The following is a 26,287-nucleotide window of genomic DNA, read 5'->3' as shown; positions in this document are numbered from 1 at the left end:
TGGTCTCCCTCTACGATTTTTACCCTCCACGCTGCCCTCCAATACTAAATTGGTGATCCCTTGATGCCTCAGAACATGTCCTACCAACCGATCCCTTCTTCTGGTCAAGCTGTACCACAAACTTCTCTTCTCCCCAATCCTATTCAATACTTCCTCATTAGTTATGTGATCTACCCATCAGCATTCTTCTGTAGCACCACATTTCTAAAGCTTCTATTCTCTTCTGGTCCAAACTATTTATCGTCCATGTTTCACTTCCGTACATGGCTACAGTCCATACAAACACTTTCAGAAATGACTTCCTGGCACTTAAATCTATACTCGATGTTAACAAATATCTCTTCTTCAGAAACGCTTTTCTTGCCATTGCCAGTCTACGTTTTATATCCTCTCTACTTCGACCATCATCAGTTATTTTGCTCCCCAAATAGCAAAACTGCTTTACTGCTTTAAGTGTCTCATTTCCTAATCTAATTCCCTCAGCATCACCCGACTTAATTCGACTGCATTCCATTATCCTCGTTTTGCTTTTGTTGATGTTCATCTTGTATCCTCCTTTCAAGACGCTATCCATTCCATTCAACTGCTCTTCCAAGTCCTTTGCTGTCTCTGACAGAATTACAATGTCATCGGCGAACCTCAAAGTTTTTGAAACTTCCTGGCAGATTAAAACTGTGTGCCCGACCGAGACTCGAACTCGGGACCTTTGCCTTTCGCGGGCAAGTGCTCTGCCAACTGAGCTACCGAAGCACGACTCACGTCCGGTACTCACAGCTTTACTTCTGCCAGTACCTCGTCTCCTACCTTCCAAACTTTACAGAAGCTGTCCTGCAGGAGAGCTTCTGTAAAGTTTGGAAGGTAGGAGACGAGGTACTGGCAGAAGTAAAGCTGTGAGTACCGGACGTGAGTCGTGCTTCGGTAGCTCAGTTGGCAGAGCACTTGCCCGCGAAAGGCAAAGGTCCCGAGTTCGAGTCTCGGTCGGGAACACAGTTTTAATCTGCCAGGAAGTTTCATATCAGCGCACACTCCGCTGCAGAGTGAAAATCTCATTCTCAAAGTTTTTATTACTTCTCCATGGATTTTAATACGTACTCCGAATTTTTCTTTTGTTTCCTTTACTGCTTGCTCAATATACAGATTGAATAACATCGCGGAGAGGCTACAACCCTGTCTTACTCCCTTCCCAACAACTGCTTCTCTTTCATGTCCCTCGACTCTTATAACTGCCATCTCAATAAAGTACATGATACAAGAAAATGTCATTAGACTTTTTTGTCAAGCACGCCGAGATGTACCATCTGTATAATTTTGGCGCCTTATACCGTTTACACCCTGTATAAGCACCGTCACGTAGACAAGGGATTAGAGTGGCATTAGTGACTCTCCGACTTGCGTGCGGTAAATGCGGAAACGTGAACCATGGTGCTGTTATTACCAGATGCGTGCAAACAGGACCAACTTGCCGTTATTCCTTTCTTGGTTGACGAAGAACAAACAACGGTAGATATGCCTCGGGTAATGAAGAATGTCTGTGGGGCACAAATTCTGTCGAACACTACCTTCTGTGGAGTTGACCGCAGCACGGGGTGCTGCTGCTCCCTGATAATGCAAAAACAATGGTTCAAATGGCTCTAAGCACTATGGGACTTAACTTCTGAGGTCATCAGTCCCCTAGTACTTAGAACTACTTAAACCTAACTAACCTAAGGACATCACACACGTCCATGCCCGAGGCAGGATTAGAACCTGCGACCGTAGGGGTCGCACGGTTCAAGACTGAAGCGCCTAGAACCGCTCGGCCACTCCGGCCGGCCATGATAATGCATGTCACCATATCGCAAATTTCGTAAGGTCGAACTTCCGCCTACTCAAATGGGAGACGCTCGCTAAGAAAGGCCTTGGGGGGTTGGGCAATTCCTGTGGGACCAGAATGTCTGGCAGGCAGTTACGGACTTCACACGGCAGCACACGGTGTTTTACCAGACGGGAGTCTTCAACGTGGTGCGTCGGCGGCTTGATTGTCTCATTGTTCACGGATATTTTGCCTGACTGGCGTACCGATTCTGGTCTGCAAGCCTTCCAAAGGATACTTTTTGCTCGCCCGTTATAGAAGAAGGAAGCGGAGCTCACCGAGTGCATGTGCGTGAAGTTGGAGATTAATTTCGAAGGAAAGAAGAGCAGGAAGAAATACTTGAAGCTAAACGACAGGATAGAGAGAGTTGAAAAAAAAGATATGAACAGACAGGCGACGTTAGGTCCTGCTTAAAAGGGAATGAGCACGTTCAGAAACTGGCGTAAGATGTCTTCACAAGTAATGTATTAAAAAGCTTCGAAAGCCAATAAATTCCCGCAAATTACATGGTTAAAATTATTAACTATATTGAAGAAACGTTAGCAGCATTGATATTAAGTTATATTAATAAATAAAGTGTAATGGAGTATGAAACTTGTGCTAAAGAAAAGGTAAATTCTTCGTCGCTGAGGTCGATAATTAAAGGCTTTAGAAGTAAATGTGACGCACTATTAACAAAAAACTGTTTATTTTTTGTGTACCTAACATTTAATGTGCCCTTGAAGTGGATTAGTGTTTAACGGTTTTTTAAAGTTTATCTTTCGTATTGTCGATGTTCATGATAATTGTTTACATGGTTCTGCACTGTTTGTTGGTCTCTGTTTAACAGAAATTGTGTTTGTTTTTGCACCGTGCAGGCAGTTTTCTGGAACTCTACAGTTATCTGCTATGTTAAACAAGTCGAAATTGCTACCAAAAAAGGGATGATGATGCAGTGTTCAGATAATAGTCCACGTTGTCTGATACGTGAACAAGCAGAAAACATTGTTTGGCTTCAGAATGTGTATCAACTAACACTATATACTATATGCATATCTTCGTACCACACACAAAAAAACCCTCTTTCCTTGCATACAACTTACTGAAATGCATTTTAATACCACATTCTTTGGTAGCGTAAGTTTATGGAACAATAGTTACAGTTAACTCTTTGCAGTGTGCTTAATAAATAATTCTCTCGGGCACTGCTTTCATTTTAGCTACATATCGAAACTCACGTTTAGTTTGTCGAATGAAATCACAGCAGTATCCACTGTGCAGCTGCGGAAAACATCGTCTACTTCGTACGTATACAAAAATTGGTAGTCTGAAAGATGATCGCCAGCCTCACGAAATTATCAGAAATGATGAAGGAATCTGGACGCGACGCCTTAGGAACACTCACTTATCCGCTGAATCCTCTTTGTTTACACAGGGTGCACAGAAAGAATGACAAATTTTTGGTTTCGCGCCATTTTTGAACGCGGTGAAGGTGGTGTCGGCAGATTTGCGGCAAACACATGTGAACGTCCGCATTACTCCGGTATTTTGTCCGGATATGCCGCCATCCAGACGTCTGCTAGAAAGACGTACCGCGCCACGGTCGCAGGCCCACAGCGCCTCAGGTTCCCTGCGGACTGGGGTGGCAATCTCAGGCGGTTCCAGAGGGGCTCCTAGAGCTGTGAGCCGCCTGTTAATGGCCCCTGTGGTCGCCGGCTGGACGTCAGATCGACGATGACGACGAATCTGGCGCGCTCGAGTGCCTCTCCAGCCTCGCCGGCCTGTCACCTCTGTCTCTCTCGTTCAGCCGCTCCCTTCTTGACGCTGTGCTCGGCCGTGGTTCACCCGTGCCGAATAGTGACGTCGCTTCTATTCAAATGTCGAGCGATTCGCCGATTACTCTAATCAGGTTCTTTGAGCCCATCTACACGTCGTCTCTCAAACGCTAACATCTGCGTATATTGCTCACGCACCTGTCTGCGAGGCAGAGTTACTGTTCCATTGGGCAGACGGAATGAAATCCGCAAAGACTAATTAATATCCATGTGTGCCCTATTTACTATCCTTGCCAGCTGCGCGCTGAAATTGCACCGCAGCGTCACACATCCATCCATCGGCCGCCAAATTCCTACAGCTTTGCATTTTCCGTCGATATACGTATAAATATCAGTTTGTGACCAATTTGCATATCTCCGTCGTGGTGCGTCGTTTTATTTGCCCCAGAGTGTACTTTGCTTACGCGTCACGTGCCGTTAACGCCAGCAGGTGGCATTCCTGCTGCGGGCTGTGCTCACAATACTTTGGTTCTGCGTGTTACATCAACATGGACTCAAATCACAGTTAAGTGGCTGGCAGAGGGTTCATCGAAGCACCTTCACAATAATTCTCTATTATTGCACTCTCTAACAGCGCTCTGAAGAAACCAACACCTATATCTTTCCGTACGCGCTCTGATTTCCCTTACGTTATTATCACGATCGTTTCTCCCTATGTAGGTCGGCGTCAACAGAATATTTTCCCATTCGGAGGACGAAGTTGGTTATTGAAATTTCGTGAAAGATCCCGCTGCAACGGGAAACACCTTTGTTTTAATGATGATCCTGTATCGTGTCCCTGACACTGTCTCCCCTGTTTCTCGAAAATACAAAACGTGGTGCACGCCTTTGAACTTTCTCGATGTTCTCCGTTAATCCTGTCTGGTAAGAACCCCAAATCGCACAGCAGTACCCCGAAAGAGGACGGACAAGCGTAGTCTCTTTAATAGATACGTTGCATTTTCTAAATGTTCTGCCAGTAAAACACAGTCTTTGGTTCGCCTTCCCCACAACATGTATTCTTGCAAATATAAGTTGTCGTAATTGTAATTCCTAGGTATTTAGTTGAATTTACGGCCTTTAGATTTGACTGATTTATCGTGTAACTGAAGTTCAACGGAGTCCTTTTAGCATTCATCTGGATGACCTCACACTTTTCATTATTCACGGTCAACTGCCGATTTTCGCACCACGCAGGTATCTTTTCTAAATATTTTTGCACTTTCTTTTGATCTTCTGATGACTTTGTTAGACGATAAACGACAGCATCATCTGCAAACGACTTGAGACGGCTGCTCAGGTTAGACAGGATGAACAGAGGTCCTATACCACTACTTTGGGGAATGTCAGAAATCACTTCTGTTTTAGTCGATGAGTATCAGTCAATTACTACGAACTGACAGGAAATCACGAATTCAGTCACATAACTAATACGATATTCGATAAGCACTCAATTTGATTACGAGCCGCTTGTCTGCTACACTGTCAAAAGCCTTCCTGAAATCCAGAAATACGGAATCAGTGTGATATCTCTTGTCTATACCACTGGACACTGTGTGTGTGAATAAAAAGCTAGATGTGTTTCACACGAACGATGTTTACTAAGTCCGTGGGAACTAAGTGTCAATAGACTATTCTCTTTGAGGTAATTCATAATGTTCGAACACAAGATATGTTCCAAATTCCTGCTGCTTATCCACGTTAATGATATGGGCCTGTAATTTAGCGAATTACTCCTTTTGCCTTTTTCGAATATTGGTGTGAGCTACGCAACTTTCTAGTCTTCGGGTACGGATCTTTCATCAAATTATGGAAGAATCCAACCAGCAGTAATAAGCCATTTTTCCGTCGAGTGTTATAGCTGTGAATACGACTATTATTGCCAAATTGGGATACGGTATTTATGACGAATGTACTCAAGTGATACACATAGTGTGAAGAAGCGATTAAATGCCCAGAGATGTATGCAAGATGATTGTGGATGAACATCATTCTGTTTGATGAACCATTACAGAAAATGTGTCATAAGACATTAATGAGTGGAAATGTGGGTAATATGAAAGTTTCTGCCGAATTAAAACTGCGTGGGAGTATAGGTATCTCATCTATCTGGTACAATATTGTTACCGGCTGAGCTACCTCAACACGCTCCAGAGCACGGTTTTAGTCTGCCGGCAGGTTTTCGAAGACAGCGCGTACTCCGCTGCGAAGTGAAATATCCATTTTCAGTGCCAATTCTCTCGTTTCCTTTGTTGCTAAGATTAGGAATTACACTTATCCCATACGTAACTGAAGTTAGTTGTTTGACTACCTCAGTAATAAGTTTTTCCAGCTCAAAATTTTGTTAATATACGTGCGTAGACTTACAGTAAGCTTTTGACGATGTTGACTGAAATACTCTCTTTCAAATTCTGAAGGTGGCAGGGGTAAAATACAGGGAGCGAAAGGCTATTTACAATTTGTACAGAAACCAGTTGGCAGTTATAAGAGTAGAGGGGCATGAAAGGGAAGCAGTGGTTGGGAAGGGAGTGAGACAGGGTTGTAGCCTCTCCCCGATGTTATTCAATCTGTATATTGAGCAAGCAGTGAAGGAAACAAAAGAAAAATTCGGAGTAGGTATTAAAATCTATGGAGAAGAAATAAAAACTTTGAGGTTCGCCGATGACATTGTAATTCTGTCAGAGACGACAAAGGACTTGGAAGAGCAGTTGAATGGAATGGATAATGTCTTGAAAGGAGGATATTAGGTAAACATCAACAAAAGCAAAACGAGGATAATGGAATGTACTAGAATTAAGTAGGGTGATGCTGAGGGAATTAGATTAGGAAATGAGACACTTAAAGTAGTAAAGGAGTTTTGCTATTTGGGGAGCAAAATAACTGATGATGGTCGAAGTAGAGAGGATATAAAATGTAGACTGGCAATGGCAAGGAAAGCGCTTCTGAAGAAGAGTAATTTGTTAACATCGACTATAGATTTAAGTGTCTGGAAGTATTTGTATGGAGTGTAGCAATGTATGGATGTGAAACATGGGCGATAACTAATTTGGACAAGAAGAGAATCGAAGCTTTCGAAATGTGGTGGTACAGAATAATGCTGAAGATTAGATGGGTAAATCACATAACTAATGACTAGGTGTTGAATAGGATTGGGGAGAAGAGTAGTCTGTGGCAGAACTCGACTAGAAGAAGGCATCGGTTGGTAGGACATGTTCTTAGGCATCAAGGGATCACCAACTTTGGTATTGGAAAGTAGCGTGGAGGGTAAAAATCGTAGAGGAAGACCAAGAGATGAATACACGAAGCAGATTCAGAAGGATGTAGGCTGCAGTAGGTATTGGGAGATGAAGAAGCTTGCACAGGATAGAGTAGCATGGAGAGCTGCATCAAACCAGTCTCAGGACTGAAGACCACATCAACAACAACAACGTGCGAATGAATATTTTCTGACGAGTCTTTTATCTTTCTTTCTTTGAAAAGCATTGCATACGGTTCCTTTAATGCTTTTTCTCTAGCTCCATTACATAACTTTTGAGTTGTATGGAAAAAGTAATAATTGTCCTTGATGTATGTTAAGTGGAATGTCATTCGCATATATAAGGAATGAAGTGGTCGCAAAATATAGCCCAGTGCGACTCTGTGACTGCTCCCCTCGCTCCTTCGCCGCGACTCCAGCACTACGTCGTCACGTGCTCCTCCAGCGCCCCTGACGCTCTGTCTCTTTCTGTCTGTCCGCAGACTCGTTCCAGGAGCACGACATCCTCCAGGCCATCAAGATCCCGTTCCAGGACCAGAAGACGCAGTTCTTCGACAACGGGCTGGACGGCTTCCCCGCGTTCGGCCTGCGGCCCGGCTCCGAGATCAAGTCGCCCTACCGGCTGTTCATGCCGGAGAAGCTGTACCCCGAGTTCTCGATCGTGGCGACGGTGCGGCCCAACACGCGCGACGGCGGCTTCCTCTTCGCCGTCGTCAACCCGCTGGACACGGTCGTCCAGCTGGGTGTCCAGGTGAGTCCAGTCCTCTCCAACAGCGGGCTTCCGTTTCAGCGCCGTGCTGCCTCCTTACGATGGCTACTAGTGCGAGTATAAGGTTTCATCTCGTTTACCAATAGGCTATGCCACTAGTGCGTATTCCTTTTTACGTATTACGCGACAGAAAATGACTTATGTATGTCTGTCTGTGCCCTAACATCCCTTTATCTTATGCTCTGGATACCAACGCGGATTGTACAGTGGAGTCAGTGGAATTAACACACACTGTCACTCGAACACCGGCAGCCAACGTTTCCCCAAGTGTGTGCCGCTTGAACTTCGCCGGTGACACTGTCGTGTCGACAGACCAGAGGCGGCCAGCAGGCGCCCACGGCTCGCGAGCCGTCCTCGCGGTCGAGGCAGCTGGTCTGGTCTGGTCGGCAGTGGCGGTGCGGTGGCGAGAGGCTCGCGGCTCCAGTACAGACGCTCACGGACGAGTTGACCAGAGCACGCTCGTAGCGGAAGGGAAGTGGGTCTGATACAGCCTAACAGAAACGTTACTTAAAGGGGGTAGGACGTCAAACGGGCCGACTTGGAGCAGGAGAGGCACCACAGGACATTTTAATTTCCACTGTCTATACTTTTACAAGTAAATTCATAAAACTTTGTCAGCATGACCAGGAAGGATTCAGGATTCACACTCGTAGCAGCGGAAGTTCAAAAACATAACAAAATAATTTTTTTTACATGTGAAATTTCATCATTTTTTCACTTACTATTGGCTGCATTTGTTGCTATAGGTACACTTTTCTTCATAAGTAAGAGAGACTGTTCGATGAATTTTGCACAGCATACAAACTATATTTACAGGTGTCTGAAACTCTAGAATCTATTTAATTTATGCAAAATGAACGAGCTGTTAAGTTTTAAACTTTATGTTTAGGAAAGAATCAAATTTTGTAGTTAATTATCTCAATTTTTACCACAGTTTTTAATAGATTTGGAAAATTCTAGAGTTTCATACACCTGTAAGTATGGTTTGTATGCTGTGCAAAATTCATCATGGAATCTCTTTTACTTGTGAAGAAAAATGTACCTATGCAGCCAACAGTAATTGAAAAAAATTGTGAAATTTCATATCTACAAAAAATTTATTTTGTTATGTTTTTGCACTTCCACTGCTATGAGTGTGAATCCTGAATCCTTCCTGGTCATGCTGACAACGTTCTATGAATTTATTTATAAAAGTATAGACAGTAGAAAATAAAATGTCCTGTGGTGCCTCTCCTGCTCCAAGTCGGCCCGTTTGACGTCCTACCCCCCTTAATGAGAGGACACCATCAAAAGGTCCTACAGGAAGGACTGGGGAACAAGTTGAACATCGTTTTTTTCTTTTACACTGAAGAACGAAGAAACTGCTACATCTGCCTAATATTGTGTAGCGCCCCCGCGAGCTCGCAGACCTGCCGCGACACGACGTGGCATGGATCGACTAATGGAGGCAAAAAAAATGGTTCAAATGGCTCTGAGCACTATGGGACTCAACATCTTAGGTCATAAGTCCCCTAGAACTTAGAATTACTTAAACCTAACTAACCTAAGGACATCACACACACCCATGCCCGAGGCAGGATTCGAACCTGCGACCGTAGCAGTCCCGCGGTTTCGGACTGCAGCGCCAGAACCGCTAGACCACAATGGAGGCAACTAACACCATGAATCCTGCAGGGCTGTCCATAAAGGCCCATACGAGCGGATGGACATCCCTTCTGAACAGCACGTTCCAACACATACGAGATATGCTAAATAATGTTCGCATCTGGGGAGTTTGGTGACCGGCAAAACTCAGGAGAGTGTTCCTGGAGCCACTCTGTAGAAATATTGGATGTTGGGGGTGTCGCATTGTCCTGCTGGAATTGCCCAAGTCCGTCGGAATCTACAATGGACATGAATCGAAGCAGGTGATCAGACAGATCGCTGACGTACGTGTCAACTGCCAGAGTCGTACCTAGACGTATCAGGGGTCCCACATGTCCAGCTGCACACTCCCCACACTATTACAGACACTCCACCAGCCTGAACAGCTGCTGACGTGCAGGATCCGCAGATTCATGATGTGTCTCCACACCTGTAGGAGTCAATCCGCTCAATACAATTTGAAACAAGACTTATCCGACCAGGAAACATGTTTCCTGTCATCAACAGTTCAATATCGGTGATGACGGGCCCAGGCGAGGCGTAAAGCTCTGTTTCGCGCAGTATACGAGTGGGCCTTCGTCTCCGAAAGGCCATAGCCATGATGTTTCGTGGAATTGTTCGCACACTCTTCAGTCGTCGTTGCTCCCATTCATGCAGGACCTTTTTCCGGCCGCAGCGACGTCAGAGATTTGATGTTTTAGCGGATTCCTGATATTGACAGTATACTGGTGAAATGGACGTAAGGGAAGATTCCTACTTCATCGGTACCTCGCAGATGCTGGGTCCCACCTCTCGTGCGCCGACTAAAACACCACGTTCAGACTCTTTTAAATTTTGACGAGCTGCCAATGTACACTCCTGGAAATTGAAATAAGAACACCGTGAATTCATTATCCCAGGAAGCGGAAACTTTATTGACACATTCCTGGGGTCAGATACATCACATGATCACACTGACAGAACCACAGGCACATACACACAGGCAACAGAGCATGCACAATGTCGGCACTAGTACAGTGTATATCCACCTTTCGCAGCAATGCAGGCTGCTATTCTCCCATGGAGACGATCGTAGAGATGCTGGATGTAGTCCTGTGGAACGGCTTGCCATGCCATTTCCACATGGCGCCTCAGTTGGACCAGCGTTCGTGCTGGACGTGCAGACCGCGTGAGACGACGCTTCATCCAGTCCCAAGCATGCTCAATGGGGGACAGATCCGGAGATCTTGCTGGCCAGGGTAGTTGACTTACACCTTCTAGAGCACGTTGGGTGGCACGGGATACATGCGGACGTGCATTGTCCTGTTGGAACAGCAAGTTCCCTTGCCGGTCTAGGAATGGTAGAACGATGGGTTCGATGACGGTTTGGATGTACCGTGCACTATTCAGTGTCCCCTCGACGATCACCAGTGGTGTACGGCCAGTGTAGGAGATCGCTCCCCACACCATGATGCCGGGTGTTGACCCTGTGTGCCTCGGTCGTATGCAGTCCTGATTGTGGCGCTCACCTGCACGGCGCCAAACACGCATACGACCATCATTGGCACCAAGGCAGAAGCGACTCTCATCGCTGAAGACGACACGTCTCCATTTGTCTCTCCATTCACGCCTGTCGCGACACCACTGGAGGCGGGCTGCACGATGTTGGGGCGTGAGCGGAAGACGGCCTAACGGTGTGCGGGACCGTAGCCCAGCTTCATGGAGACGGTTGCGAATGGTCCTCGCCGATACCCCAGGAGCAACAGTGTCCCTAATTTGCTGGGAAGTGGCGGTGCGGTCCCCTACGGCACTGCGTAGGATCCTACGGTCTTGGCGTGCATCCGTGCGTCGCTGCGGTCCGGTCCCAGGTCGACGGGCACGTGCACCTTCCGCCGACCACTGGCGACAACATCGATGTACTGTGGAGACCTCACGCCCCACGTGTTGAGCAATTCGGCGGTACGTCCACCCGGCCTCCCGCATGCCCACTATACGCCCTCGCTCAAAGTCCGTCAACTGCACATACGGTTCACGTCCACGCTGTCGCGGCATGCTACCAGTGTTAAAGACTGCGATGGAGCTCCGTATGCCACGGCAAACTGGCTGACACTGACGGCGGCGGTGCACAAATGCTGCGCAGCTAGCGCCATTCGACGGCCAACACCGCGGTTCCTGGTGTGTCCGCTATGCCGTGCGTGTGATCATTGCTTGTACAGCCCCTCTCGCAGTGTCAGGAGCAAGTATGGTGGGTCTGACACACCGGTGTCAATGTGTTCTTTTTTCCATTTCCAGGAGTGTAGCAACAGTAACCTATCCAACAACTGCACAGACGCCTGTTTTCTTATACAGGCGTTGCCAAACGCGGCGCCGGATTCTGCCTCTTTACGCATCTCTGTTTTTGAATACGCATCCCTACACCAGTTTCTTTCCCGTTTCAGTGTATATAATATCTAGAGAAAGTTTATTACCACAGTACAGTTCACCAATTTTTTCTCTTTTAAAGCAGTGAGACATCATGAAAAGCTCGCCTACAGTGAGAATCCAAAATTTCGCTTTATGTTCGCAATGGATTACAGACGCAATTTATTTGCTTGATGCATTAATCTTTTGTTATTAAAACAGTGCAATATATACACTCTTCACGCTTCAAATATTTCAGGCAAAACAATTTACTCACAGAGGCTCCTTAGAAAACAGACAATAAATTATGAGATGAGGGTGCAACCCACAGACGGCACATTACACTGCGAGGTGGACCTCGGGCACCCGAACCGCGGCGCCAAGGCGCGAAGTTAACACTGACTGAGCTGTAACATTCATAAAACCTCTCTTATACAAAGCAGGGGTGGAACATCGGTTGATTCGCCCATCTCAAAAGACTCAAGGGTAGAGCAGAAGCACGCACGAGAAATTTAACAGTCCAAAATACAAACATTAATCTGAAAAAAAAAAAATCATATTAATAAATCGTGTCAAACAGTGCAAAATATCTTTCCTGTGTGCAACGCAGAGGCTACCGGTTACCTCAACATTGAATAAATAGAAAGCTGCAAAATTTAAGTTAGCCACGCCAACAAGTAACAAGCACTTCCGTATGTCCGATACATTACTCTGGCAATTACTAACTAAAACTAATGCTTCCATACGACACGTGTTAACTACTAGCAAGGGGAGCACACTTCTTGATAAATTAAAGCTGAAGAGTTGAAAACAACACATACACAAGCTCGCAAGGCCCTCCTTTTAAAGTTAAACACAAATAACACTTAACCTAAAATGATCTCCCTGCGGTATTTGCCTATTTTAGTTTGATAGCCTTAATAGAGCTTGTAGTTTGCCTATGTCGGAGAGGTTTGAGCACACACGACGAAAGTTAAGAAATACACTACTGGCCATTAAAATTGCTACACCAAGAAGAAAGAAATGCAGATGATAAACGGGTATTCATTGGACAAATATATTATACTAGAAATGGTATCTGATTACATTTTCAAACAATTTGGGTGCATAAATCCTGAAAAATCAGTACCCAGAACAACCACCTCTGGGCGTAATAAAAGCCTTGATACGCCTGGGCTTGAGTCAAAGAGAGCTTGGACGGCGCGTACAGGTACAGCTACCCATGCAGCTTCAACAAGATACCACAGTTCAACATTAGTGACTGGCGTATTGTGACGAGCCACTTGCTCGGCCACCATTGACCACACGTTTTCAATTGGTGAGAGATCTGGAGAATGTGCTGGTCAGGGCAGTATTCGAACATTTTCTGTATCCAGAAAGGCCCGTATAGGACCTGCAACATGCGGTCATGCATTATCCTGCTGAAATGTAGGGTTTCCCAGGGATCGAATGAAGGGTAGAGCCACGGGTCGTAACACATCTGAAATGTAACGTCCACTGTTCAAAGTGCCGTCAATGCGAACAAGAGGTGATCGAGACGTGTAACCAATGGCACCCCATACCATCACGCCGGGTGATACGCCAGTATGGCGATGACGAATACACGCTTCCAATGTGCGTTCACCGCGATGTCGCCAAACACGCATACGACCATCATGATGCTGTAAACAGAACCTGGATTCATCCGAAAAAATGACGTTTTGCCAGTCGTGCAGCCAGGTTCGTCGTTGAGTACACCATCATAGGCGCTCCTGTCTCTGATGCAGCGCCATGGTCTCCGAGCTGATAGTCCATGCTGCTGCAAACGTCGTCGAACTGTTCGTGCAGATGGTTGTTGTCTTGCAAACGTCCCCATCTGTTGACTCAGGGATCGAGACGAGGCTGCACGATCCGTTACAGCCATGCGGATAAGATGCCTGTCATCTCGACTGCTAGTGATACGAGGGCCGTTGGGATCCAGCACGGCGTTCCGTATTACCCTCCTGAACCCACCGATTCCATATTCTGCTAACAGTCATTGGATCTCGACCAACGCGAGCAGCAATGTCGCGATACGATAAACCGCATTCGCGATAGGCTACAATCCGACCTTTATCAAAGTCGGAAACGTGATGGTACGCATTTCTCATCCTTACACGAGGCATCTCAACAACGTTTCACTAGGCAAAGCCGGTCAACTGTTGCGTGAGTATGAGAAATTGGTTGGAAACTTTCCTCTAGTCAGCACGTTGTAGGTGTCACCACCGGCGCCAACCTTGTATGAATGCTCTGCAAAGCTAATCATTTGCATGTAACAGCATCTTCTTCCCGTCGGTTAAATTTCGCGTCTGTAGCACGTGATCTTCGTGGTGTAGCAGTTTTAATGGCCAGTAGTGTAGACATTAAAAAAAAAAAAACAGGACTGCAAAACGGACGGCGGAGGTTGGGCACCAAGCAGTCAACCATCACTAAACAGGTGCTGCACAAACAAGTGCAAGCGGTCGGATCGAGTGTTACAGAAAGGTCAGAGAGCGGACACCATTAAGACAGTTAGCGGCAAACCCCAAGCGCTTCTTCGACCAAGCGTGGCAAGCAAGTCGGGCAAATGTGTGGTCAAACTAGGCGTCAAACGGTCCGGTCGGAATGCACTAGTGTCGGGTGGCAGAGATCTAAACCGTCAGTGCCAACACACGGGGCCCGCTGCTGGAACACGGGCACACAGGGAAAGCTGGCCACGCTAACCCAAAACAAGTAGGCTCCGCCTCGTGTGTTTATCCCCCTCCCCCCGCCGCCACCCGAAGCAACCGACCTAGTGTCACCTCGACCGTCCCTCCGCCAGAGAGCGGTAGCTCCCCACATACGCACAGATGGCGCTGGAGGCAGCCGGGTACGAGGTGTCGACCTCGCCACACGGCTCAGGTTCAAGTCTGGTAATGGCTTGCTTTTAGTGGAGGCCGCTTGCTCAAGCACGCATGTAATAAATACCTTTCCTTGTTATAATATTTTCATCTTTGCGTTTTCTTCCCCTCCTACGTACGAACAAACTAGTTTCAGAAAGTAGCCCACATTTTACGAACTTATTACCTGACTGTTACTGAATGTTCTTTAAGACGTGACATACGAGTGAAGTTTCGTATCACAATCTTTCGCGCAGAACGTAACTAACATGACTACAACTGTCGCTTTAATCCATTATCTGAAATTCAAATTAGTATTAACGAAGATTCGTTCTCTCGATCACGGCTAACTATCTCTTTGTCTTAACAATTCAAACTAACAAAGTAATTCCCTCGAACCCAGAGGGCAAGAAATAAGCAAAGAAGGTACTATTGTAATGATTACTTACATAAAGGTCCCAATCTGAAACTTGGTTAAGAATTGCTTGGGTAAATATGGCCGGCAGGGCAGGGATGGCCGAGAGGCTCTAGGCGCTACAGACTGGTACCGCCCGACCACTACGGTCGCAGGTTCGAATCATGGATTGTGTGATGTCCTTAGGTTACTTAGGTTTAAGTAGTTCTAAGTTATAGGGAACTGATGACCTCAGGAGTTAAGTCCCATAGTGCTCAGAGCCATTTAAACCATTTTGGGTAAATAACATGTAGTATGGGAATTTTTCAATGAAATCAGGGAAAACCTGTTTCCAAACCAGTTATAACAATTTATTTTACGTTTACGCTTCCGCTTTTCCTTTTTTTTTCGCAACATATAGCGATAACTCCCACCGCTGTAATTGAATGTGTTATTTTAGTTGGCTGCATGGCTCAGTGGTAAAGTGCCAGAATTAAAGTCCAAAGTTCTCGGTTTCGGTCCATGGTCAACGATTTCTATTTGTCACTTTGTCTTTCACCTCTGGAAAAGCGGAAGCTTAAACGTAAAATAAATGGTTGTAACTAGTTTAGAAACAGGTTTTCCTTGATTTCATCGAAAAATTCGCATAATATATCTTACTTACCCAAGCAATTCTTAACCAAGTTTCAGATTGGGGCCTTCATGTAAGTCGATGCGAAAATTGTCGAGATATACCGCGGCTCGCAACGCACGTTAAGTTGTTGTTCCCCCTGTATATGGCTGAGGAAGTCAGTTCAAAGCCCGGAGGAAGGCTACGGCATACCACCTCCAACAGCACCATGCCCACTAGGGCACCGTGGTGTTCACAACGATCTCGGATTGGCGACTGCTTTACTTCGATAGAAGTGAATGTAAACAAGACGCAAAGCGACGGACATCCATCTGTGTTGATAATCTCAGCACTGTGCAGCCCCACTGAAGTGGCCGCCTGTCAACAGCCGAACAGCCGCCCTCAACAGCGCCGGCCCGGCCGCTGCGAGCCGTGCAGGGGGAGTGTCTGCGAGGTTCTGGAAGGCATCGACAGGGATGCGGAGCCGGGCCGTGGACACGTGGCTTACGTTTCTCGGCTGAGTAAGCATGGCGCGTGCAGCCCGATCGAGATAGTCGCATATATTCGTATTGGGTTTAAATCGGGGAAGTTTGGTGGCCGAGGGAATACAGCAAACTCATTCTTGTGCTCTTAGAATCAAGCACGTACTCTCTGAACTGTGTGGTATGTCGCATTATCCTGCTGGTAGATGCCATGGTGCTGAGGAAAAATAAACTCCATGCAGGTGTCGATATAGTCCCCAAAGATAGATTCATGCGTGTGCTGCTCCATTTTGCCTTCTTGACTGGATGCAGGGAAAGCCACGAAAACGTTCCCCAGACCATGAGGCTGCCTCCTTGTTCACTTAGAGACGTTTCACGCTGTAGAAGCCAACGGTTATCTGTCCCATGGAGCATAAAACGTGACTGATTTGGAAAGGCCACTCAGTGGACGCTCAGCTTTCGTCTCCGATGAACGGCAGTCAGCACCGGGGCACGAACCGGCAGCCTGCTGCCGAGGACCGTACGCAGCAACGTTCGCTGAGGAGACATTGCTGGTAAGCCCCTCGGTTCACTTGGGCGGTCAATTTCTCAACAGTTGCACGGCTGTTCACTCGTACACATTTGCGCAGCCGTCGTTCACACCTGTCTTCTACGGGCGGCGGTTCATCACAGTTCACTCGCCGCCCGTTTCGGATAGTGTCATTTTGCCACAGAAGTATACTGTAACCATGGGAGCATCCTAACAGTTTACAAACTTAGTCCTTCAAAAAATGGTTCAAATGGCTCTGATCACTATGGGACTCAACATCTGAGGTCATCAGTCCGCTAGAACGTAGAACTACTTAAACCTAACTAACCTAAGGACATCACACACATCCATGCCCGTGGCAGGATTCGAACCTGCCACCGTAGCGTCACGCGGTTCCAGACCGGACCGCCTAGAACCGCTCGGCCACTGCTGCCGCCAAATTTAGTCCTTTCAGAAATTGTTCCACTCTTGATCCGAAAAGCTAGTGATCATACCCTCTGCGACGTAAGATACGCTGAAGCACCAAAGAAACTGGTATAGACATGCGTATGTGAACAGGCAGAATATGGCACTGCGGTCGGTAACACCTTTATAAGACAGGTTTCTATGTAGACACGCAAGATTGAGGTGAGTCTGGACGTGGTGTTCCAGTCATCGCGCAAGCCATGGCACACAGCGTCTCCGAGGTAGCCATGAAGTGGCGATTTTCCCGCACGACCGTTTCACGAGTGTACTGTGAATATCAAGAATCTGGTAAAACATCAAATCTCCGACATCGCTGCGGCCGGAAAAAGATCCTGCAACAACGGACCAAATACGACTGAAGAGAATCGTTCTATGTGACAGAAGTGCAACCTTTCAGCTGATTGCTGCAGATAGCAATGCTGGGCCATCAACAACTCTCAGCGTGAGAACCATTCCAGGAAACATCATCGATATGGGCTTTCGGAACCGAAGCCTCACTCGTGTACTCTAGATGAATGCACGACATGAGCTTTACTCATTGCCTGTGTCAGTCAACACTAACATTGGACAGTTGGTGACTGGAAAAATGTTGCCTGGACGACGATTCTCGTTTCAAATTGTATCGAGCGGATTGACTCCTACAGGTATGCAGACAACATCATGAATCCACGGACCATGTCAGCAGGTGTTCAAGCTGATGGAGGATCTGTAATTGTGTGGGGCATGTGCAGTTGGAGTGGTATGTGACCCTTGACAAGTCTAGATAAGACTCTGACAGGTGACACGTACGTAAACATTCTGCCTGATCACCCGTATCCATTCATGTCCATCGTCCATTCCGAAGGGCTTGGGCAATTCCAGCAGGCCAATGCGACTCCCCACACATCCAATATTGCTACAGATTGACTCCAGGAACACTCTCCTGAGTTTAAAACACTTCTGTCGGTCACCAAACTCCCCAGACGTGAACATTTTATTTATTTATTTATTTATTTATTGTTCCGTGGGACCAAATTAAGGAGAAGTCTCCATGGTCATGGAACGAGTCAATACATGAAATTATAACACGATATTAGAAACAGATAAAATGAAATATAAAAAAACATATTCAGGTGACAAGTCGTAAGTTTAAATGAAGAAAATCAACAATGTAACACTGAAATTTGCTTGATTTTTTAGCTCTTCCAGGAGCTCCTCGACAGAATAGAAGGAGTGAGCCATGAGGAAACTCTTCAGTTTAGACTTAAAAGAGTTTGGGCTAGTGCAAAGATTTTTGAGTTCTTGTGGTAGCTTATTGAAAATGGATGCAGCAGAATACTGCACTCCTTTCTGCACAAGAGTCAAGGAAGTGCATTCTACATGCAAATTTGATTTCTGCCTAGCATTAACTGAGTGAGAGCTGCTAACTCTTGGGAATAGGCTAATATTGCTAACAACAAACGACATTAAACAAAATATATACTGTGAGGGCAATGTCAGAATTCCCAGATTTTTGAATAAGGCTCGACAAGAGGTTCTCGAACTTACACCACATATAGCTCGAACAGCCCGTTTTTGAGCCAAAAATACCCTCTTTGAATCAGAAGAATTACCCCAAAAAATAATACCATACGCCATAAGCGTATGAAAATATGCGAAGTAGACTACTTTTCGTGTTGATGTGTCACTTATTTCAGATACTGTTCTAATGGTAAATAAAGCAGCATTTAGCTTCTGAACAAGATCCTGGACATGGGCTTTCCACAACAGCTTACTATCTATCCGAACGCCTAGGAACTTGAACTGTTCTGTCTCGCTTATAATATGCCTATTCTGTCTGATCAAAATATCGGTTCTTGTTGAATTGTGAGTTAGAAACTGTAAAAACTGAGTCTTACTGTGATTTAGCATCAAATTATTTTCCACAAGCCACGAACTTATTTATTACATCTGGTATGCGTTGCAACGTGCTGTTCAGAAGAGATCTCCAGCCGCTCGTATGGGCCTTCGTGGACAGCCCTGCAGGATTCACGGTGTCAGTTGCCCTCAGCACTACTTCAGACACCAGTCGAGTCCAGGCCACGTCGTGTTGCGTGTACCAGTTTCCTTTTTTTGTTTTTTTCCCCCCCTCTCTTCACTGTAAATCGATCTGTTTGCGCATTACGACATTGACTGGCCTGCTTTCCGCGTTCCCCCGACACGCTGTACGTCCTTTCCACTGCTAGTGCTGCCGGCTGCCAGTGGTTATCGCACGTCTACATGAAACACAGGTGGTGGTCACATTAATGTGACTCGACTGTGTATAATAGGTATCATAACACATTCCCACCCTAGTTGGTTGCAAGAATGAACAGGGAAACTTCAGGAACGTCCGAATCATTGGCTTGGGACATTAAATGGCGCAAATTGGCAGTAAAATTTAGGAGCCAGCAGCTTGCAATCACTCCAACTGGAACCAACCCAGCTGATTACAGGTGTGTGCAGTGTGATGTACATCCCATCTGTTAACTTTGGCAGAGCGCGCTCATTCATCGCCATAGCACTGTGACGACCGAGACGTGGGCGTCGCCGAGTCTGCCGAAGAGTGCAGCGCGAGCGGAGTGGGAGGGCGCCGCGCCGCGCCGTGGCTGCGAGTCTGCCTCGCGACGGCGACCACCTCTCAGGTCTCAGCTGTACCCTGGAGTCCCTCCTACCAGCTTCTTGTGAGGCTCATCCAATAATTAAACAAAAAACCAGCCGTACAGAAAACGTGGTGTACCGAATCAGTAAACTTTTCCGTCAGTTTTTCCCCTCAATCTCCATCGCCTTCTTGGCAATCGTACCATCTACTTACGATTCTTCTTATCTTCTCAGTGTAGATTTCGTTACCTTGATCCGGTAACCTTTTGACTCTTCCTTGCTACTAAACTTGGTGCCACGCAAAGCTTCTTTCACCGGGCCTAACAGATAAAACTCCGTTAGAGCAATGTCAGGTTTATAAGCATCACGAGATACGAGCTCCTAGTTCACTTTGGCAATAGTTTTCAGACTCCATTGTGCCGTAATAGTGTTATCTTTTAAGAAGAAGCAGGCCATCTCGGATGTATCCTCTTCATCGAAGGCTTGGCTTCGTTCTCACTGCAGTGAATTACACAGACTGTTGATGGTGCATTTCCCCTCCAAAAGTCACCGAATATGGGACCACTGCCACCACAAAACATCTAAATCTACATACATACTCCGCAATCCACCATGCGGTGCGTAGTGGAGGGTACCTCATACCACAACTAGCATCTTCTCTCCCTGTTCCACTCCCAAACACAACGAGGGAAAAATGACTGCTTATATGCCTCTATACGAGCCCTAATCTCTCTTATCTTATATTTGTGGTCTTTCAGCGAAATGTAAGTTGGCGGCAGTAAAATTTCACTGCAGTCAGTCTCTAAATTTTTTCAGTAGCGATTCACGAAAAGAACGCCTCCTTTCCTCCACAGACTCCAACCCGATTTCCTGAAGCATTTCCGTAACACTCGCGTGATGATCAAACCTACCAGTAACAAATCTAACAGCTCGCCTCTGAATTGCTTCTATGTCCTCCCTCAATCCGACCCCATAGGGATCCCAAACGCTCGAGCAGTACTCAAGAATAGGTCGTATTAGTGTTTTATAAGCGGTCTCCTTTACAGATGAACCACATCTTCCCAAAATTCTACCAATGAACCGAAGACGACTATCCGCCTTCCCCACAACTGCCATTACATGCTTGTCCTACTTCGTGTGGCTCTGCAATGTTACGCCCAAATATTTAATCGACGTGACTGTGTCAAGCGCTACACTACTAATGAAGTATTCAAACATTACGGGATTCTTTTTCCTATTGATCTGCATTAATTTACATTTATCTATATTTAGAGTTAGCTGCCATTCTTTACACCAATCACAAATCCTGTCCAAGTCATCTTGTGTCCCCCTACAGTCACTCGACGACGACACCTTCCCGTACACCACAGCATCATCAGCAAACAGCCGCACATTGCTATCCACCCTATCCAAAAGATCATTTATGTAGATAGAAAACAACACCGGGACTACTACACTTCCCTGGGGCACTCCAGATGATACCATCGAGGACAACGTACTGGGTTCTATTACTTAAGAAGTCTTCGTGCCACTCACATATTTGGGGACCAATCCCATATGCTCGTACCTCAGTTAGGAGTCTGCAGTGGGGCACCGAGTCAAACGCTTTCCGGAAGTCAAGGAATATGGCATCCGTCTGATACCCTTCATCCATGGTTCGCAAGATATCATGTGAAAAAGTGCGAGTTGCGTTTCGCAGCAACGATGCTTTCTAAAGGCTTGCTGATGCATGGACAGCAACTTATCAATGAAATTCGTTATATCCGAACTGAGAATATGTTCGAGAATCCTGCAGCAAACCGATGTTAAGGATATTGGTCTGTAATTTTAAGGATCCGTCCTTCTACCCTTCTTATATACAGGCGTCACCTGCGCTTTTTCCCAGTCGCTCGGGACTTTACGTTGGGCAAGAGATTCGCGATAAATGCAAGCTAAGTAAGGAGCCAATGCAGTACTCCCTGTAAATACGAACTGGAATACCATCAAGACCTGGTGACTTATTTATTTTCAACCCATTCAGCTGCTTCACAACCCCAGGGATGTCTATCACTATGTCCTCCATACGGGAATCTGTACGAAACTCAAACGGCGGCATGTTTCTACGATCCTCCTGCGTGAAAGATTTCTCGAATGCTAAATTTAAAATTTCAGCTTTCGTTTTGCTATCTCCCGTTGCCAGGCCAAACTGATCACTGAGTGACTGGATGGAAGCCTTCGACCCGCTTACCGATTTTACGTAAGACCAGAATTTCCTTGGGTTTTCAGCAAGATCTTTTGCTAAGGTAAGGCGGTGATAGTGGTTGAAAGCTTCGCGCATCGCTCTTTTTACAACAGCACGTATCTCTACCAACTTTTGCCTGTCCTCATTCTCCCGATCTTTCTTGTACCGCGAGTGCAACTGCCTTTGCTTCCTGAGCATTCTCTGAATTGCGCTGTTAAACCACGGTGGGTCTTTTCCGTCCGTAACTCACTTTTCCGGCACATACTTATCCAATGCGTGATTTACAGTGTGTTTAAAATTTTCCCGTAATTCTTCCACGTCCATCGTACCGGAAGTAAATGAAGTCGATTCATTTACTAAGTGGGATGCTAACAACTGCTTATCTGCTCTTTCTAGTAAGTGTACTCTCCTAGCCTTCTCGACCGACTTTTTAACTTTTGTAACCATAGTCGTAATGACAACATCATGATCACTAATCCCTGTTAGACTGTTAACGTGACCTTACGAGTTGATGGTTGTGTTTTGAATTTATTGCTGACAGACGATTCACAGTGTTATCATTCCATGCTCTGATGCTTGGTTCAAAATTATGATTCGAAGATTCATCACTGGTTAAGATACTGTACAAAACTGCATCACATTCGCTGATGAAAAGATTTTTGAGTTTCGTGCAAATGCGATATCACTGTTCTTTGAGGTGAACCCGTCTTGCTCGAGTCTTACTGAAATTCAGTTTGTTTTCAGTTCTAGATGAGTGGTGCGAAGATCTTGACATTTTTCAACAATTGCGTGTCGTCGGTCGTCTGGGCTACCTCAGCCAACACGAGCTCTCAACGCCGATATCGCTCGTCGGTTGCGGTTTCGCGGACACTTTTTCAACACTTTTTCAACACATTTTCAACATGTCCCCAATGAAGCACATAAACGCCTGTTTGCAGCTAGGGTGTCCATTTAATTATCATTTCATTTCTAGCAAAGCTTCATGGTCATCCACGGTAACTGTTCTTTCGGGAACAGATACTACCGTCATATATAGTTAAAAATATATGTCTTCCCGGTCATTGACCTTCTTGTGCGAACGCACACGCTATGCCCGAACTCGTACGGGACTTGGTAGATTAATCTGCCACGAGTAATGAGTATGATGGGCAAACATCTATTAGGCGCACTACGAATGTAGTGGTGTGGACATGTTGGAAATGTGGATCTCACGGGGAGCGTGCAAGGGATAAGTTCCTGCAGGCGCACTATCCTCTGTGCCCGCGGTGGCTCAGATGGGTAGAGCGTCTGCCATGTAAGCAAGAGACCCCGGGTTCGAGTCACGGTCGGGGAACACATTTTCAACATGTCCCCAATGAAGTACATAAACGCCTGTTTGCAGCTAGGGTGTCCATTTAATTATCATTTCACTTTTAAACTTTTGCATTTTCACGTAAAAACTCGCACGATTCATGCAACTACTATCGCATTGTTTCTTCGTTCGAGAGAATATTTATGACTGTAATACTATCTCCCAAAGTGAAAACTCAATCACAAAACGCTGTTCTTTAAAAGGACGGGCTTCGGGCGGATACACTGTCTAAAGTAAAACATCATACGTCACGTTTACGCCACGATTATTCCATCAATTCACTACCACTGTTCGCAAGCTTGTCTTAGGCTCTCAATTCCGTGTGGATGTTCATCGTCATCTTTATCGTCATCAGTGTTCTGCCCTAGGGTAGGGCTTCAGATGTAGCTCTCGACACATTTGCTCCCATCTTCGTTTTTCTTCTAATTGTTTTTTATTCTTATACTATCTACCATCTAGTATCTTCTCCGTCCTCTTCTTCTTGTTCTTCTTCTTCTTCTTCTTCCATTCACGGTTCCCTTCACAGCATTAATCAGTAAACAATCTCTTCTCATCAATGCCCAAGCCAATTCTGTTAATTCTGATTCCTCTTCCTGATTACCTCTGATATTTCTCTCTCTTCCCCCACTCTTCTTAATACGTCCTCAGTTTGCCTATCCATTTTATCCCTTCCAACCTCCTCCAAATCCACATCTGAAATCTGTTCTGCTGTGTTCCTTTTTCCTTAGTGTCTATGTCTCAGTCCGCATAATGCCTTGATCCACATAAAACATTTTGCCACTCCCTTCCTTAGTTCCTTGTCCATGCAAACACATAGGAGCCTCCTCTTCTTATTAAATGGCCCTTGGCAAATGCTATATGCGTTTTCACCTTATTTTGCATCTCATGTCTTCGTAATAGTGCTACGCAAATATTTGAAAGCACTAACATGATCCATGGACCTTGCCGTTGGTGGGGAGGCTTGCGTGCCTCAGCGATACAGATAGCCGTACCGTAGGTGCAACCACAACGGAGGGGTATCTGTTGAGAGGCCAGACAAACATGTGGTTCCTGAAGAGGGGCAGGAGCCTTTTCAGTAGTTGCAGGGCAACAGTCTGGATGATCGACTGATCAGGCCTTGTAACACTAACCAAAATGGCATAGCTGTTCTGGTACTGCGAACGGCTAAAAGCACGACGAAACTACAGCCGCAATTTTTCCCGAGGGCATGCAGCTTTACTGTATGATTAAATGATGATGGCGTCCTCTTGGGTAAAATATTCCTGAGGTAAAATAGTCCCCCATTCGGATCTCCGGGCGGGAACTACTCAAGAGGACGTCGTTATCAGGAGAAAGAATACTGGCGTTCTACGGATCGGAGCGTGGAATGTCAGATCCCTTAATCGGGCAGGTAGGTTAGAAAATTTACAAAGGGAAATGGATAGGTTAAAGTTAGACATAGTGGGAATTAGTGAAGTTGGGTGGCAGGAGGAACAAGACTTTTGGTCACGTGAATACAGGGTTATAAATACAAAATCAAATAGGGGTAATGCAGGAGTAGGTTTAATAATGAATAAAACAATAGGAATGCGGGTAAGCTACTACAAACAGCATAGTGAACGCATTATTGTGGCCAAGATAGACACGAAGCCCACGCCTTCTACAGTAATACAAGTTTATATGCCAACTAGCTCTGCAGATAACGAAGAAATTGATGAAATGTATGATGAGATAAAAGAAATTATTCAGGTAGTGAAGGGAGACGAAAATTTCATTGTCATGGGTGACTGGAATTCGAGAGTAGGAAAAGGTAGAGGAGGAAACATAGTAGGTGAACATGGATTGGGGCTAAGAAATGAAAGAGGAAGCCGCCTGGTAGAATTTTGCGCAGAGCATAACTTAATCCTGGTTCAAGAATCAGGAAAGAAGGTTGTATACATGGAAGAACCCTGGAGATACTAAAAGGTACCAGATGGATTATATAATTGTAAGACAGAGATTTAGGAACCAGGTTTTAAATTGTAATTTCCAGGGGCTGATGTGGACTCTGACACAATCTATTGGTTATGAACTGTAGATTAAAACTGAAGAAACTGCAAAGAGATGGGAATTTAAGGAGATGGGACCTGGATAAACTGAAAGAACCAGAGGTTGTACAGATTTTCAGGAAAAGCATAAGGGAAAAATTGACAGGAATGGGGGAAAGAAATACAGTAGAAGAAGAATGGATAGCTTTGAAGGATGAAATACTGAAGGCGGCAGAGGATCAAGTATGTAAAAAGACGAGGGCTAGTAGAAACCCTTGGGTAACAGAAGATATATTGAATTTAATGGATGAAAGGAGAAAATATAAAAATGCAGTAAATGAAGCAGGCAAAAAGGAATACAAACGTCTCAAAAGTGAGATCGACAGGAAATGCAAAATGGCTAAGCAGGAATGGCTACAGGACAAATGTAAGGATGTAGAGGCTTAGCTCATGAGGGGTAAGACAGATCCTGCCTACAGGAAATCATGAGGGGTAAGACAGATACTGCCTACAGGAAAATTAAAGAGACCTTTGGAGATAAGGAACCACTTGCATGAACATGAAGAGCTCAGATGGAAACCCAGTTCTAAGCAAAGAAGGGAAAGCAGATGGGTAGAAGGAGTATATAGAGGGTCTATACAGGGGCGATGTACTTGAGGACAATATTATGGAAGTGGAAGAGGATGTAGATAAAGATGAAATGGAGGTATTATACTGCGTGAAGAGTTTGACAGAGCACTGAAAGACCTGAGTCGAAACAAGGCCCTGGGAGTAGACAACATTCCATTAGAACTACTAACAGCCTTGGGAGAGCCAGTCCTGACAAAAATCTACCATCTGGTGAGCAAGATGAATGAAACAGGCGAAATACCCTGAGACCTCAAGAAGAATATAATAATTCCAATCCCAAAGAAAGCAAGTGTTGACAGATGTGAAAATTACCGAACTATCAGTTTAATAAGTCACAGCTGCAAAATACTAACGCGAGTCCTTTACAGACGAATGGAAAAACTGATAGAAGCCGACCTTGGGGAAGATCAGTTTGGATTCCGTAGAAATGTT

The 26,287-nt window shown here is 45.5% G+C and overlaps 1 protein-coding gene across 1 annotated transcript in view; it reads left to right on the top strand.

Moving 5' to 3' along the window:
• Positions 1 to 26,287, top strand: part of LOC124605263 (collagen alpha-1(XV) chain-like) — a 611,209-nt gene that overhangs the window by 579,613 nt on the left and 5,309 nt on the right. Inside the window, exon 3 of the mRNA XM_047136826.1 lies at positions 7,384 to 7,652. Within this exon, the coding sequence (XP_046992782.1) occupies positions 7,384 to 7,652 (269 nt within the window). The remainder of the gene's footprint in view (positions 1 to 7,383; positions 7,653 to 26,287) is intronic.

This window comes from Schistocerca americana, chromosome 3 (genome assembly GCF_021461395.2).
Source record: "Schistocerca americana isolate TAMUIC-IGC-003095 chromosome 3, iqSchAmer2.1, whole genome shotgun sequence".
Classification (NCBI taxonomy): domain Eukaryota; kingdom Metazoa; phylum Arthropoda; class Insecta; order Orthoptera; family Acrididae; genus Schistocerca; species Schistocerca americana.
This window is presented reverse-complemented; position numbering and strand designations above follow the sequence as displayed.